This window comes from Taudactylus pleione, unplaced genomic scaffold, assembly GCF_031769625.1.
Source record: "Taudactylus pleione unplaced genomic scaffold, aTauple2 ptg000041l, whole genome shotgun sequence".
Taxonomy (NCBI): Eukaryota; Metazoa; Chordata; class Amphibia; order Anura; family Myobatrachidae; genus Taudactylus; species Taudactylus pleione.
The window spans coordinates 18,466,837-18,484,040 of record NW_028284443.1 but is presented as its reverse complement, the minus strand read 5'-3'; the positions used below and the strand labels follow the sequence as shown (position 1 = coordinate 18,484,040).

The 17,204-nt window shown below is 44.4% G+C and overlaps 1 protein-coding gene across 2 annotated transcripts in view; it reads right to left on the bottom strand.

Moving 5' to 3' along the window:
- ASZ1 (ankyrin repeat, SAM and basic leucine zipper domain containing 1) overlaps positions 1-17,204 on the bottom strand; it is a 210,218-nt gene that overhangs the window by 34,857 nt on the left and 158,157 nt on the right. For both annotated transcript variants that reach the window (XM_088456208.1, XM_088456216.1), the window contains exon 8: positions 9,710-9,782. In XM_088456208.1, coding sequence (XP_088312334.1) covers positions 9,710-9,782 — 73 coding nt within the window. The remainder of the gene's footprint in view (positions 1-9,709; positions 9,783-17,204) is intronic.

Genomic DNA, 17,204 nt, shown 5'->3' with positions numbered 1-17,204 from the left:
GAGGCGACCCTTGTCCAGGTGGGACATCTGTAGCCAACATGAGAGGGCAAGCCGAACCTCCAGAGAGAGGAAGATCGTCTGGGACCAGATCAGATGATACTGTCCATTCCACTGGGAGAGAATCAGTTGTAACAGAAGCCTGGAGTGGAATTGGGCGTATTCCACCATATCAAAAGTGTACACCATGTACCCCAGAACCTTCATTGCTGAGTGAATGGATACCCTCCGATTGTGGAGCAAGCTGCATACACGGAAGTGTAGTGTCAAAATCTTGTCTGCTGGCAGAAAGATTCTCTGTATTCGAGAATCCAGGAGTGCCTCCAGGTGTATCATCCGTTGGGTCAAAGATAGGGAGGACTTTTTCCAATTGATAATCCAGCCGTGTGTTTGCAGACAGTCCACGGTCAGCTGGAGATGGCATTGTAACACAACCGGTTAGTCTGCCAAAATTAAGAGAGAGTCTAGGTACAGCAGAATTCTGACTCCCTGGCGTCTGAGGTGGGCTGCCATAACCACCATTATTTTGGTAAAGACCCGAGGGGCTGTTGCCAGACCAAAAGGTAGTGCCCAAAATTGGTAATGTTGCTGTAGAACTGCAAATCCTAGGAACTGCTGGTGGGTTGGAGTAATTGGACATTGAGTATGCATGCCTGCACGTACCTGAGAAACCATGAAACCCCCAGGCTCCATTGCCAGGATAATTGATTGTAAAGTTTGCATACGAAACTTAGGCACTCTAATAAACCTGTTGAGGGATCTGAGATTCAGAATAGGCAGATGACTCATTTGGCTTCTGCATCAAAAAGATTGGAACAAAAACCTATTCCTCTCTAAGCGAAGGAACTGGTATTATCACCCCTGAACGCAACAGGGAATGAATAGCCTCCTGGTGGGCCAGAGCCTTGATAGGGTCTGATGGGGGACCTGTACAAAAAAAATTGCTTGGGGGCGGCCTCAAAAAAGTGAGGGCGTCCCCCTGAGAGACCACTTCTCGAACCCAAGCGTCTGTTTGATGCCAAAAGTCGGCATATTGAAGAAGTCGGCCTCCCACCCTGGGATCCCCCAGGAGGAGGCCTGCCCCATCAGGCGGAAGGCTTGTCATGCTTAGAAGCTAGACATCTGGCTGATCAAGGCTGCTTGACACGCAGCTTGGTGGTCTTAGATTGCCAGAGGAAAAGACTGTTCTCTTGCCTTACCTGGGGGGGAAAGGACCGATAAGAGGACAGCCTAGGCTTAGGGGCAGTTGCTGATGGCACAAAGGCAGATTTAGAGGCTGCCACAATAGCCACAATTTTGTACAATTCTTCGCCGAATAGCCTGTCTGCAGAGAATAGTAAGGATTTCAGTGCCTTCTTGGATCCCAGGTCCGCCTTCCAGGACCGTAGCCAAAGGTCCCAGCGTGCGACTACCAAAGCAGCAAGTGCCCGAGAGACAAGTATTCCAATATCCAACGCAGCTTCTCCCAAATAAAGGCAGCTTTCTGAATATGGGAGATGTAGTCCAGTTGTTACCTGGTAGCGTCTGATGGCAGTCTCTCTTCTAGTGCCCCTGCCCATCCTTTGATAGCCTTAGCCACCCAGGCATAGCTGGCATAGTGGTAGCGCCAGAAAGCGAGTAGACTGACTTTAGACAAGTTTCTAGCTTTCTATCCGTGGTTTCCTTAAGGGAGTATGTAGACGGTAATGGGAGAGTAGAGTTTCTAACTAAGCGTGCCACAATCAACAGTGGGAGGGACTTCCCACTTAGTACGCTCCTTATTAGGGAGAGGGTAAAAGATGCTAGTCTCTTTGGGACCTGGAATCGCTTGCCAGAAGTACCCCATGCTCATGGCAGAACTATTCCCTCCGATTGAGGGAATACAACCTTAACCACCTTCTGATGTTTAAACAGGGTTTTAGGTTTAGGGTCTGGTTCTTCATCCTCTATATTTAGGATTGATTTAACCACCCTCACTAAAGCAGGAACAACCATTGTTGATTGACGGTGCTCCTCACCAGAGTGTGACTCGGAGAGAGAACCTTGTGCATCATCTGCCTCCTCAGATGTGTCCGAATCCGAAAGAGGAGTGGACTGAAAGGATAATACAGTCCGCCAATGTGCTTTGGTGGCTAATGGTCTGCCTGCCTGTATCATTTGCTGAGGGACGGCAGACGTTTAAGCCCTATCCTGACAGGCATAAACTTCCATCCAAGGATACTGCATAGAGGATACAGACATTGTAGGTTGTAACAGCTGTGGGTACCCCATGATAGGAGTTGATAAACGATCCACTAGCTGCGCCATAAACTGGGATAAGGAGGACACCCAGGGTGGCTCATATATTGGGGCTGGTAATTTGGACTGGTGAGTAAATCTAAAACAAATAGCACACAAACTACATGTAAATCCTGTCTTGCAGGCTTGTCACTTCAGGATTCTATACAGGCTAATCAGCACAGGAGCCTCAGCCTCCTGTTTATCCTTATCTACAGACATAGGCAGCAAATAGCACACAATAAGTGTGAAGCTAAGAACGCAAAGTGACAGCCTTGACAAGTAAATGTGAAGTACTATTGAACCCCTACACACCTGGTAGTTGAGGGTTAAGGAGAAACAGCAATGATAGGAATAACTGACAGTCAGAAAGTTAAAGTGTATCACCACAGCAGAGCTAGCACAAGTCACATACAAAAGCATATACAGCGGGTAAAATAAGTATTAAACACATCAACATTTTTCTCAGTAAATCTATTTGTAATGGAGCGATTGAGAAATGTTCAGTCCCAACTGATGGCCTATAAAATAGTGTCTCATTACCAAGGAACTACATTAAGCAGAAACTACATTAAACCATCCAGTTTCAAACTACCTGTTGGTTCAGGTGTCTCGGTCTTACAACCCAGTTCGGGTACACAACCCCAAGTTCCCCAGTCCGTGTTTGCACTGGCCACGTGGACCAGTCTGGTGCCCTGGATCTGGTTCCACCCAAGATGTGTTGAGTTGTCTGGGAAGACAGGAGTCTGCTCAGGTACAGTTGATGCAATACAAACAAGATGTCTCTGCTCGTTTGGACAATGTTCAGGCTCTTCTCTCTGGAACTTCTAAGACAGACCTCCAGTCTAGTAATCCTGCCCCAGCATCAGTAGTCTCTCCTTCAGTACCCAGTCTTCAGCTTTCTCCTAGCAGGTTCGATGGGAATCCAAAGTTTTGCCGAGGTTTTTTGAACCAGTGCGAGATCCACTTTGAATTGCACGCAGCAAGCTTTCCCACTGCCAGAACTCGAGTGGCATACGTAATATCGTTATTAACCAGTCAAGCCCTCCAACTAAATTGAGATCGTATCAACTTTTCGAAAAATCTTCGAGTTACCTGGTAGAACAACCTCTGCCTCCAATGATGTTTTACATCTTCGTCAAGGCAGCAAGACTGTCAGCCAATGTGTGATTTTGTTCCGTACTCTGGCCTCAGAACTAAGATGGAATGAAGATGCCTTAGCAGCTTTTTGGAATGGATTATCTGAGAGGATCAAAGATGATCTAGCTTCCGGTGAATTGACCTCTTCATTGGACGGTATTATGTAATAAAGCCGACTTGCGACATAGGGAGAGAGTTATAGAGAGAAGTTGGTTCGACCGAGCCAAGGGTCGTTCTGTTCCACGTGTTACTTCTCCTCCTCCTGATGAACCCATGCAAGTGAATCGCTCCCGGCTGACTACTGAAGAACATCAGAGAAGACGTCTAGGAAATCTCTGTCTGTACTGCGCTTCTCCGCAGCATAATCTCAAGTCTGGTCCTTCCCTTCCGGGAAACGCCCCCCTCCTAACTTATGATAGAGGGGTTAAGTTAGGAGTATCCATGGAATCACGTAAGAAAACTGATCCTACCCTCATTGCCTTGTTGGAGGTGAACCAAGTCCATCTACGTGTTCCTGCCCTGCTCGACTCAGGAGCTGCTGGGAATTTCCTCACTGCGGACTTCGTTCACAGACATCGCATACTCACTGAATGGCTGCCAGATCCAGTGTCCTTAACGGCTATAAAATCGCTGGGAGAATTACGCATCGCACCCAACCTTTGAAGCTCAAAGTTGGGGCGCTCCATGTAGAAAGTTTGCCTTACCTTGTGATTCCTAAAGCCTCTCAAATTAATCCTGGGCCTCCCGTGGCTTCAAAGGCATAATCCCTGTATTGATTGGGCTTCCTTGCAGATCACCGATTGGAGTCCATTTTGCTTCCAGAATTGTCTTCAGCAAGTGGTTCCTGTATGAAATTCTCTTAGAAGGCCTCCCTGAAGTTTACCAAGACTTTTGTGATGTGTTTAGTAAGCAGGGAGCCGGCACTCTTCCTCCTCATCGTGAATGGGACTGCCCCATCGACCTCGTTCCAGGGAAAACTCCACCTCGTGGACAAACCTACCTACCCTCTTTCATTGCTGGAGACTCATGCCATGTCTGAGTATATCAAAGAAAACCTGGAGAAGGCTCTCGCCAGCCGGAGCGGGGTACTTTTTTGTAAAGAAAAAAAGACTGACTTAGCCCTGCATAGACTACAGTGGACTTAATGATATCACCGTCAAGAATCGGTATCCACTTCCGCTCATAACCGAGCTGTTTGACAGAGTGAATGGTGCCTCCATCTTTACCAAGCTCGATCAAAGGGGGGCATATAACCTGATCCGCCTACGTGATGGAGGCTGCCTTCAACACCAAGGACGGGCACTATAAATATCTGGTTATGCCCTTCGGCCTCAGCAATGCACCGGCGGTCTTCCAGCACTATGTTAATAAGATCTTTAGAGACCTTCTCTACAAATCAGTGGCAGTCTACCTAGACGATATTTTAAGCTTCTCTCAAGATCTCCAGTCACATCGCTCCCAAGTCAAAGAAGTTCTTCTATGGTTAAGAAGGAATTTGCTTTTCTGCAAGCTGGAGAAATGTACGTTTGAGGCTCCGACCATTCCATTCTTGGATACATAATTTCTGGAACAGGACTTCAAATTGATCCACAGAAACTACAGGCCATTCTTGACTGGTCATTGCCTACCACGTTAAAGTCCATTCAGCGATTTCTAGGCTTTGCAAACTACTATCGCAAGTTCGTCAAAGGATTCTCTTCCCTGGTTGCTCCTATTACAGTTCTTACCCGGAAAGGAGCGAACCCCAGTATATGGTCTCCAGAAGCTACCTCTGCATTCCATCAGTTGAAACAAGCCTTCATCTCAGCACCAGTGTTGAGGCAACCCGATTTGACTCGCCCCTTCATTCTGGAAGTAGATGCCTCTACGGAAGGGTTAGGAGCTGTCCTCTCCCAACGAGTAGACGATGGGAAGTTACACCCGTTTCTTCTCCCGAAGATTTCTACCTGCAGAGGGGAACTACTCCATTGGAGACCAAGAGCTTCTTGCAATTAAACTGGTTCTAGAAGAATGGCATTATATGTTGGAAGGAGCTCAATATCCCATTTCAATCTTTACCGATGATAAAAATTTGCTCTATTTGCAAACTGCTCGCTGTTTGAATCCAAGACAGGCCAGATGGGCGCTGTTTTTCTCTCGCTTTGATTTCAAACTCTCCTATCATCCTGGTACTCAGAATACTAATATATGTCACAGAACGATAGGCAGAGCTTGTAGCATTTAATCAGAAAATATTTAATATGAATATGCAGATATAAATACTCAATTGTGCAAATAATGGAATAAGTAGTATTCACAGTATAAAATGGAAAAAATACAGAAAATTATAGAAAACAGTAAAATACCTAAAAAACTCACAACATATGCATGAATATGGATTGCTAGAGGGTGTATAAATTTAGAGCAGACATACAAACAAGCTATGATCTAGATTCAATTCCAATATATAGTTATAGTATCGAATCAAGTGCTTTCCACCTGGCAATTATACAATTGGTGATCAATTTGAGCCAGTGCAGTATGTTTAGTATGGTTTTGCTCTGAGAGGCCCTTGGGCTCTATGCTGCACATGCACATTCATAACCAATTTGTTTCTTACAATATCTTCTGTTGGTAAGGACTTTTTCTTATAGCCAGAAGTGGATACCATATTCCCCACCGGTCGGGAACGCACTTTTCTTCAAGTGGCTGTATCTCCCAGCAGGGTCCGTGTTTCCAGATTTTTGCTCCTCTTTATGGGTGGTACGTCCTAGGAAGGTCAGTCTGCCACAAACCGGTTCTTCGACAGGGGTTTGATATCCAGGGACTGTTTTTATACTACCACTCGCCATTTCGGGGACACGGCTCCTAGTAAGCCTAGTGCCTAACGGGGTCTCTCTCTCTCTCTCTACCCAGTTCGCTGGCATGGGGTAGGTTGGTTACTCCAGTTCAAAGACCATTGAGGGGCGCCTGGGTGCTAGGCATCTTTTACCATCCTTGACCTCTGCCGCCAGGAAGATTTTGAACTCTAAGATCAGGGACCTACTGCACGGAGGCCAACAAATCCTCGCTAGGCATCTGAAACACTTATCTTCAGGTTCCTTTTTGGGCATGTCATCCTTCTTCCTCAGTGGATAATCTCTGTTTCATGTCTGTTCTGGGCCCTGCTGTTCTGTGGCTGGCTCCGTGTTTTGCACCACAATAAGGTCGTTGCTACAGCGCAAATTGCGCACAGAGGGTATCACAAATAGAACTTTTTCGTATGTTCTGCTTGGGAAGCATACTTCGGCTTCACAGTTATGGACTTTCCTAGGTCTCTTGGTTCAAGCACTTTCAGAGCAGTGTTGTATCCTGACTTTTGCAAGGTCCCCCTTGTGGGGGTTGCCTTAGACGCCTCTCTCCAGCAGTGTTTTTTATGTGGCGGACAATGCATGAACCCTACCAATCTTGCTCTTAATGGGTCAGTCAATGCGTCGTCCGTCGACCTTGTGGAACATTTGGTTGTTATGCATGATGATCTCCACCGTTCAGTGGACCAGGTTCTATCTGAGGGAATTCCAGAGGGTACTTCTCCAAACTGGGAAGTGTTGCTCGACAATTCTCGAGTCTCGGTTTCTCATTTGTCCGCATGTACTAGTCACTCACCATTGGTGGAGGGTTCCCATTCTTTCCCGCAGGTCCAATATTCGGTCCATCCTGATTGGCTCATTGTAATCACGGCCGTGATACTCCTAGGGTGATGTGAGCTCCAAGCCATGTTTCAGGTTCTGGGAGGTCCTGTCCGTCCTCGTCGGCAGGCTGGACGAAGTCGGTCGAACAACGACCCGGCGGAGGCATATGTAAGTCATCCATTCAAGAGTGTGCCGACGATGATGGAGACCTTTTTGTTCTGATTCTCTCAGCGGTGGTTATGCCGGTAGTGGGAGTTTAGATGCAGACTTCCTCAGCAGAACCACGTTTCTCCCAGGGCAGTGGTCTCACCTTCCAGTGGTCTTACTACTGTTAGTTCGGATGTTTTCCAGGCTCTAGGGTTCTGTGAGGCTTTTGTACAAAGTATTAAATACATTTCAGTAAGTGTGTTCAATACTTTTCCCCTGTGTCATTTCACATACACATAACTTAATTTATGGACATCTATGGTTTTAATTTCTTTGCATTTGTGGATTGCATGTGTTGTTGCTGACATTTGGAGAAAATTTCCTTACAATAGCCCCATTACAAATCTATTAACTGAGAAAAATGTTGATATGTGCAATACTTCTATTACCCGCTGTAAATATAATTACAATAGGCTCTGAATCAACTACATAAGCAGATAGGTTTGTAGGATTTGGAGCACTGTATAACCTGGTCCCTGGGGAGAGGTATACAGGGAGACTGGACACAAACCTCCTGAGACCAGCAGCTTCAGCACAGCACTGAATAATGGTTACTGAGCATCTCATATAGGGAGGAGTGTAGGAGGAGCAGCCCAGAAGTGAGAAAGCTATTAATGAGGGATCGCAGTCTTGGTTGGGGGAGGGGCTGCCGGGTGAGAACCTACCTCCCTGAGCTGCATTAACCCCCTGGTGCGCTGGCTTTGTGAAAAAATGGACGCCGCCACAGTCCCCAGCGCCAGTCTAACTTGTCCCGGTGGTCTAGTGGGGGGAGCAGACAAACCGGTCGCCCCACTGCAGCGCCCTCCAGCAGGTCTCCACCGCCGGAGGTAAGGGGGCTCCACTGGCACCGCTGGCCAAGCCCCACTGGCACCCGCCAAAATCACTGGACCAGTTACAGGGGTGCTAAAGCAGTCCCCCTGTTATCAAAGGTGCAACTGATCCTATCCAGAACCAAACGAAAAACTGTCTGCCTGCGGCTGGGGTATATGTGGAGGACCGAGGCATCCTGGGAGTTAAAGCTTAACTGTTTGGTGCCTGGATCACTCCAACCACACAGAAATAGATTATTTTCTTTAACCAGATATAAACTTATATTCCCTAGATATTTTAGGAGGATCCAAAAGGGATGTATTCTGGTAATATAATGGCATAAATACATTTTTATTTTATGATATAATGAAGTGACAAAATGGACAAAAATAGTACAGCATAAACTATAGTTAGCTTGTTCCCATGGATACCTTTAGTGGCGAGACTCAAACATGGGTTAAGACATACAGGTGTAGATTTACCAAATGGTAGCTTTTCAAAGCTGATGGTTGTCGGCTGTTTTGCCCACAGAATTTTAAATGGCGATAATATTAACTGCAAAACATGCCTAATTTAGCATTTATTGCTATTGCCGTTTTGAGCCATGTGGGAAAAACATCACAAATGGCAGCTTTAAAAAGCTGCCGTTAAATACACAACCCCATGTTATCTTCCTGTACTTATAAACTAGAGATGTGTGATTCGCTTCTCCAGAAATCCGAATCCACCGGAATTTTGTGAATCCAGACAGATCAGTGTCTCGGTTCTAATCTCCTGAGGAGATCAGAGTCGCGATTCTGATCTTCCAGCAGTTCGGAATTCAGATTGTAAATTCTAATTTCGGGTTTTGGACTGCAAAAATTACATGATTTTAGCAGTTTTTAAAAACGTATAAATATATATTTAAAGAGAAAAAAAAGGGGGGTCAGCGTACATCTCTACTTGTAACAATGCAGACTTATACTTAAGAGGTACAGTTACTGCTGTGAAACTAAAATAAACTCGAGAGGTGTAGCATGCAGTATTTTTATTTAAATTTTGCATCTTATTCACATCGAAACACCACTCAAAGTATACCAGAGATGACAGGCTGCGACTTTAACCGCACAGGAATTAGTTGTAAACATGTACAAGTCAAAGATGAAGCACCACGGAACTTGGCGTGAGAAAAATGTATTGCCGCAGCATTGTAGCGCTTCATATACAGATTAATTTGCACAAAGATGTACAAATGTCACACATCAAATAGATCAGTGTAATGTAGCAAAGTAGTTTAGTCACTTCCAGTTTTACCTATGCAAATAAGATTCACATGTTAAGTGAGATAGACGCTCATCGTAGAGTTGCCCGGGGCCTTGAGCGCTGAGGGGTGACTCAGTCGACCCACATCTGTAGGTCTTCATAATAAAAATAATTTTCATGGTTTTAAAGTAAATGGGATATTTTAATAAATATCAATAGCATAATCACTTAACTTTTTAAACATGTTTCAACTTCAAGTTTACGGATTATCTTTCAACATGATAAGCACAAACATATAGCAAATGTACAAATTCCAACAAAACTCAGACAAATGTGCTGTAATAGACAAATAATAATATTGAAACAGACAAAATGATTAATAAGCAAACAAAATAATAAATGTTTACCTTAAATAAATCTGTCAGATGTTCAAGACCCAAACCATGTAAAAACACGTCCAAGTCACTGGTGGTTGAATAACTAAAACAAGTGTGAAAAAACATTAGACCACATTGTAAAAACACTGAACCTCAACAGAAAAAATACATTAAGACCAGAAGTACTTCTCAAAAGCAGAAGGTATACCTAGTATAAACAAAGCAATATTTTAGGTTCAATTTCATGCTTGATTTCTAAAGATTACTTAAAAGAAAAAAAACAATGGGAATATTCTAAAATAATAAAGTTATTGGAGTGCTTGAAGAGAATGCAAATAACCACTTGAACTCGGCAGTAAACACCAAGCACTAGACTAATAAATGAGAAAATCTATCCACGGTACTTAAATTATCAATACACATAGCACAGCGATGCAGCTCCCAGGATGCGTGCCAGGAGCTGTTCAATTGCCCGCATCGTGCCCTGCACTTTAGTCGGGAGTGAGATGGGATGTAGTTATCGGAATCCCGGGGGGGAATTAGAGTTAGGCAGCCCCTAGAGGGGAGGGTTACAGTTAGGCACCCCCAGGGAGAGATCAGGGCTAGGCGGGGGGAAGGTTAGGGTTAGGCACCACTAAGGGACGGTTAATGTACTTACCTGCCCCAGTCGGGATCTTCATCCTGTCGGGATTCCTCTGTCGGGATTTGACAGCCGCCGAAATTTCAATCCCATTTCACTGAGACTAATGCCTGGGGCTTAGTTGCGCTAAACTGCATTTCCTGACTCACGTTTCCGGGCATGATGCGGTTATTGCATGCTACGCAGTCTGTCACAAACTCATCTGCAATCAGATCACTAGCTAAGATAGATGGTCGTGATGGTTGATGTTTGCGTGTTACCTTATTACCAAAAATATAAGTCCTGCCACCACCAACAGTTAAGACTGGGAGGTGCCCCTCCACTGCGGCTCTTCAGTTCCACTTCACCAAAAAACATACATTTAAGTCAGTAGCCTGGGGCCTCAGGAAGCCATGAATTTAAGAATCACACGACATCAGAACTAAAAAATAAGATTTTAGGTCAATTTACCGTTGAATCCTTTTCTCTTAAGCAGGCTGGGGAACACTGGATAATGGGATTGTAGGATGGGGCTGGAGCTGGCACTTAATGAAACTGTAGCTTTAAATCCTAAACACCTCCCCCCTGCACTCCCACAATTCCAGTACTTCCTTAAGAGAGTCCAGAGAGGAGTAGCAGGAACCCCGTGAAACTGTTTAGAACAACCAAACAAAGCAGCAGGGAAAGACCTGTCAAGAACCAAACACCTCGCATGACTGAGCGTGAGGGAGGGATCGCAGTGTTCCCTAGATCTCTGAAAACAACTTCTTACGCGGGTTCATGCTTCGTTTTCTGAGCACTCTGGAGTCCGGAAAACTCTAAAAATGTTTACAGTGTGCATACTGGTGGTCAACAATGGCTAAAATTGTCAAGGAATTCATTGATTCATGTGTCAAATGTGCCCAGCACAAAACTCCTTGTGGGAAAAAGTTGGAGCTTCTACAACCTCTTCCCATTCCTACTAGACCATGGTTCCGTGGCTTTTGTCACTGATCTGCCTCTCTCCCAGGGTTACAACACTATTTGGGTGGTCAAGGACCGCTTTTCCAAAATGGCTCATTTTGTTCCATTACAAGGATTGCCTTCTGCACCTTAACTAGCCAAGATTTTTATTTGGGAGATTTTTCATCTGCACGGTCTACCATCGGACATTTTTTCCGATAGGGGGGTGCAGTTTGTGGGTAAATTTTGGCATGCATTGTGTTTTTCCTGTGGAATCAAGCTGAAATTCCCCTTGCATACCACCCTCAGACCAATGGGCAAACCTAACGGGTGAATAAAGAGCTGGAAACCTTCAGAAGGTTGTTTATATCCTCCTCCCAGGATTATTCGCTGGATCTTCTACCATGGGCGGAGTTTGCTCACAACTTCCGATACCATAATTCTACTAATTGTACACCCTTCTTCACAGTGTTCGGTAGACATTCCAAGGTACCGGAATTTCAAGGTCTGCCTCCATTAGAAGTTCCAGCAGTTACAAAGCTTCTTGAATCGTATTCGGGAATTTGGAAGGAAGTCCATGCCTCTTTAAAAATAACCTCTTGGAATTATGAAAAATTTGCTGACCAAAAGCGAATGGCCGTTCCTTTGTTGAAACCCGGTGACAAGGTCTGGTTATCCACAAAAAACATCAGGATGAAGGTGCCAAGCATGAAATTCCCTCCACGGTTCATTGGGTCAGAAATGTAATTGTTTATCAATTGGACTTGCCTCCTCACTTAAAGTATCAAAATCCTTTCATATCTTACTGCTTCGTCCTTTAATCCTTAAATCAGTTTCAAGAATTCCCACCGAAAACTCCACAGGTTCACAGCCAACAGGGAGTTAAATTTGAAGTTAAACAAATTCTGAATTCTCGTCTTCGGTTGGGACAGCTCCAATACTTGATTGATTGGAAGGGTTACAGTTCCGAAGAACGCTCTTGGGTTAAAGCCTTGGATGTCTGTGCGCCTCAGCTCATCCGCTCCTTCCACCGGAAATTTCCTAACAAGCCATCCCGATGTCCGGAGTCCACCCAGAAATGGGGGGTGGGGGTACTGTCAGGATGCAGCCTGGGATCGGCCGCTACTCACCCCTACGCAGTCTTCCCGCTGTGATCCATTGCTATGCAGTGTCTGGTTCACTCGAAGCAGTCATTCATCACTATACAGAGTCTGATTCACTCCAAGCTGTTACTCATCGCTATTTTGCGTCTGGATACTCAGGGTCTCATCTCCACTATTCAGCCACCGGATCAACCATTAGAACTATTTCACCCTACAGAGTCTGGTGTGCCAGTGCAGCTATCCGTGGCAAACATTATCCGGAGTGCCAGAGTTGTCCCCATCACTATTGGCAACTGCCCCATCTTGCTTCTCCTTCTAGTTGTCCCTCCAGTACATTTGTGGTCTTATCCTTAGTCTTCTTGCTACTCTCAGATACCTACTCCGGAGGCCGCAACCTGTTCACCTGGTGCAGCGAAACCCATATCTCGCTTGGAGGGGGTCACTGGTGAATACCATCGGGTGGATTAGACTCCACGCCCTGGAGTAGGTCTTGCCAACATCTGTGAGTAGCCTATGAAGAAGACTCATATTACCTCCTCATCTGTTGCCTCCAATTCACCCTAGCCGCCCCCGGCTACAGAGCCGAAAATGGAGAACAAACCATACCCGGGCCTGACAAGAACTATAAAATCACCTGGGTGGACACATCCAATGAATAGTCCCACACAGGTGCCTCTGTACAGCAAAATAAAGTGTGTGAACAGAAGTTTGATGTGTGGGACACACAAAATGCATGTGTACATTTGTCATACAGAATGAGGAAAGCAATTGTATGCAGTTGGGAAAGAGCTGAATAGAGAAAGGTACTAATACTTATTGTCCACCAAAATGCTGACTGGGGCCTAGGCGTGGCAAAATTTTTTTCACTGCCAACGGCACCTAACAATTGTGATTTTCTAGGACCTCTGCCACTCTCATCTACATGTGGCCATGCTGCCTAGTGTTGTGGACGAAGGGCCTGATTCAGCTTGAATCGGCCGATTGCTGCGTACTGCACATGCATCTCAGTGCGCGAACCAGCCACTGCGTTCAGGACTGCGACTGCAGAAATCACGCAGACTCATCACAGAGTGATTGACAGGAAGTGCCATTTGTGGGTGGTGACGGGGGGTGGTCGGCGAAACGCAGGCGTGCCAGTGCGTTTGAACGCTGTTGCAGGGGCATGCATACTGTAACTTAGCCACTGCGAAGCCTTACGCAGCTTGGAGGTCTCCTAGCGTGCGATGAAGTTAGCAATTTCTGAGTAAGGTCAGACCTTGTGCAAGTGTGCGTGAGGCTGTGATGGTACTCGATTGTACTGGTGTTTTCGCAGTCTTGCTAAACATTAAGGATGTATGTAAGGTAAAGTGGGTGTCCTTGTGTAGTGCTGCGGCGGCATAGCGATCACAATGGATTAGCATACTATCGCAATTGAACTGCGTGCATAATCGCTATTGCATTTGCGATCGGTAGTAAATCAGACCCTATATCCTCATTCAATTTCATCCATCTGTATCTGTATCTTACATAGACCAACTACTTCCTTTGCCAACACAAGTGAAAATGTTATGCGTACCACTGCTGTGATCTCTGCAGCCCTAACCTTGATTTGGACTGGACTTTGAACCACTGTCAAAGGATTTTACCAAGGTCACTTTGACCGGGTCCCAGTCACGATGTCGGCTCCACTACATGGAGAGAGACACAGAGAGACACACACACAGAGAGAGAAGAAATAAATTTCAATGGCGGCCTATTGGAGGGGGGGTGCAAGAGTCCATTTTTTTTGTGCGATAACACAGTCTTCCTGCTGGATTTCTACTCACAAGTGGCAGCATTATGGCCAAATGCAAGTGTGAACTTCCTATCCACTCAACTGGCAAATACATTTTCCAAAAATGTCCTCAAATTCATTGATTTTTTTTATCAAGGTAAATAGCTACTTAAACTTTATTCCATATAATTTTATTAACACATATGCAGATTTCTTAATAAATATGATAATGAATCAGGTTAAAAATCACTATTTATATGATTTGATAAAACAAAAATCATCAATATTGTGAAGATTTTTGAAAATATAGTTTTATACAGTTAAAAAAATATATTTTAGGATGTCGACATTGTTTTTTAGTGTGAGAGGAAAAGCCAGCAGTAAGGGGTGGGCATTCCAGAGGATCAACCATCGGTGCTGCCTGGGAGGAGAGGGGAGAAGGGAAGGCAAGGCTGCTGTGAGCCCAGGTTGCAGGACAGGAGGGTGAGGAGCCATGGCTGCCCAGAGCTTAGGCTGCAGGAAGATGGTCTGTTAGGATAACCCTACTGTGGTCGAGGCGGGAGGGGGACTGAGCCCTGCAGCTGATGGAAGATTACCATCCAGCAACAGCCAGTAGGCAATCTGAAATTGTCGCATCAGATGCTACCATGCCAGGCAAGGAGTTAATTGAAGATCTAAAACTGTGTACCTTTCTGCCTTTTTCCAATTGTCAGAGCATTAGTTTCATCACAGGACACTTCCATCAGTATCTTCAAATCAGGCAACACTTATTAAAAAGAATTCTGGTTATATAGCCGCTATATTTAAAACGGCAATTCATTTTAAAGAAAAAACCTTCTGGATTGGGTAGATATTCGGAAAGGTATCTCTATATCATCCATCAATGTTAGTATCAAAGAAAACAATTGTAGACTAATTTATAGATGGTATTATGTTCCAACCACACTTCAGATCAGATTTCCAAAAGACCAAATTATATTTACTGCTGCGTGCTGATGCCAGAAATCCCTCCTCACCTGAGAAAACAGATTACACATCTCCTTAGGGCAGTTACAGTACATGCGACATTGCAGCTTCGTTGAAAGAAATAGTGTCCACCTACTCTAACAAAGGGTATTTAGCGAATTTGGCAGAGGTACCATATGGATTATGTTACTAGTATTTTTAAAAAAAAGACTCCCCGAGTTCTGTTTTCTTCTATTTTAATCAATACATACATCGCAAAGTAAATGGAATCAACTTTTTATGCTGTTCCTTCAAAACACGTTAAACAATTTATTTACAACTCAGAGCACCACTTTTTCTGGCTTTCCAATGCCTTTAATGAACAGACTTAAAATAAAATAAATACAGGTTGAGTCTCCCATATCCAAATATTTCGAAATACGAAATATACCGAAATACAGATTTTTTTTTTTAGCATGACAGATAGTGAAACCTTTGCTTTTTGATAGTTCAATGTATACAAACTTTGTTTAAGGCACAAAATTATTGGAAATATTGTATAAAATTACCTGCAGGCTGTGTGTATAAGGTGTATATAAAACACAAATGCATTCTGGTGTTTAAATTTGGGTCCCATTCCCAAGATATTTCATTATTATATGCAAATATTCCAAAATAGAGTAATATTCCGATATCCAAAATACCCCTGGTCCCAAACATTTTGGATATGGGAGACTCAACCTGTACATGCTGAGTATCAGATGCCGAGAGTTGGAATCCGGGCCTTGCAGCACGCGCACCAAGGGAAAAGGTTTATATATCATGCCAGGCTTGTTTTAATGTAATAGAACATTTACACATAACAAGCAGCGAGTAAAAGATTTAATAAGCAAAAGCAGATTTAAAAATATGCTTGCTTGACTTCCTCTAAAATAGAACATTCTAATAGAGATATATATATATATATCTATATCTGTATCTATATCTCTATCTACACAGATTTAAAGTATAAATGCAAATAGTGGAGGAAAAAACTTATTAACCTCTTGGTTAGTCAGAGCCGTGCAATCTATACAACCAAATGACAACAAGCTATTGCTATTTTCACTAAATAACTGGAGAGAGCTTATACCAACTCTAAAAGTTATGGAGAGTACACACGGTCAGACCATCAGATAACTATAGTTATCTGATCGTCCTGCATGTGCTGGATGATCGTTATCGAGCACCCAACAAGTACATTGACCCACTGACTATAACAACCCGCGATTAACGACCCTATAGTAAACAGTCTAACCTGGTCGATATCGACCAGGTTGGCCTGCATGCACGGGCGACGGTGGATGGTCGTCATCGACCATTTGTGCCCGCGCATCGAACATCGTTTGCAGTGACCAGAAACACTACGATTTTAACGATAAACATATGATCGTTATCGTTAAAATCGTGCAGTTTATCTGACCGTGTGTACCCGCCATTAGGGATTCTCCCTTTCCCATGTTGCCCAAGCTACCCAACTAGATTTCCTTTCCTATTTACTTCCCCATATTGCATGTGACTAGCAATGTTGTAATGATACTTATGATAATACCTGTAGAAACATTTTATGCTGCATCAAACACAGATATAGGCCCTCATTCAGAGCCATTCGCTATTTGCGGTCGTTCGTTCTAAAACAAGGGGTGGCTATTCAAATGAACCGTTCGCTGTTTGCGGTCTGTTCACGCCTCTATGTCTGAACGAGAGAACAAAACTTGCGTTCGTTTGTTGAAAAGATACGCCCCCTGGCCGCTCGCATCCTACGTCATGTCCGCTTTTTATTAGATTAATCGAGTACATCGACCAGGGTATGAACTGCTCGCTATTCTTGGGGCTGGTGTTTGCTACCACAATTTTGCGAGCAGTTCTGGCTCTAAAATAGCCCAGTGACGTGGTCAATGACGCTGCTGTTTTAAATATGCACACCCATAAAACGCCCGTTTTGACCGTTTGGCACGCCTGCGTTCGGATCTCCACTCCCCGTTTTCAAGCACCTTCCCCTGTTACCACCCACATACGCCTCTTTCTGTCACTCAAATTATCAGGCATTCGCTATTTTGCGAGCACATGAATTTCGGCCGCACTGAGTGGTTCGCGCATGCGTATTACGATCCGTACTCATGC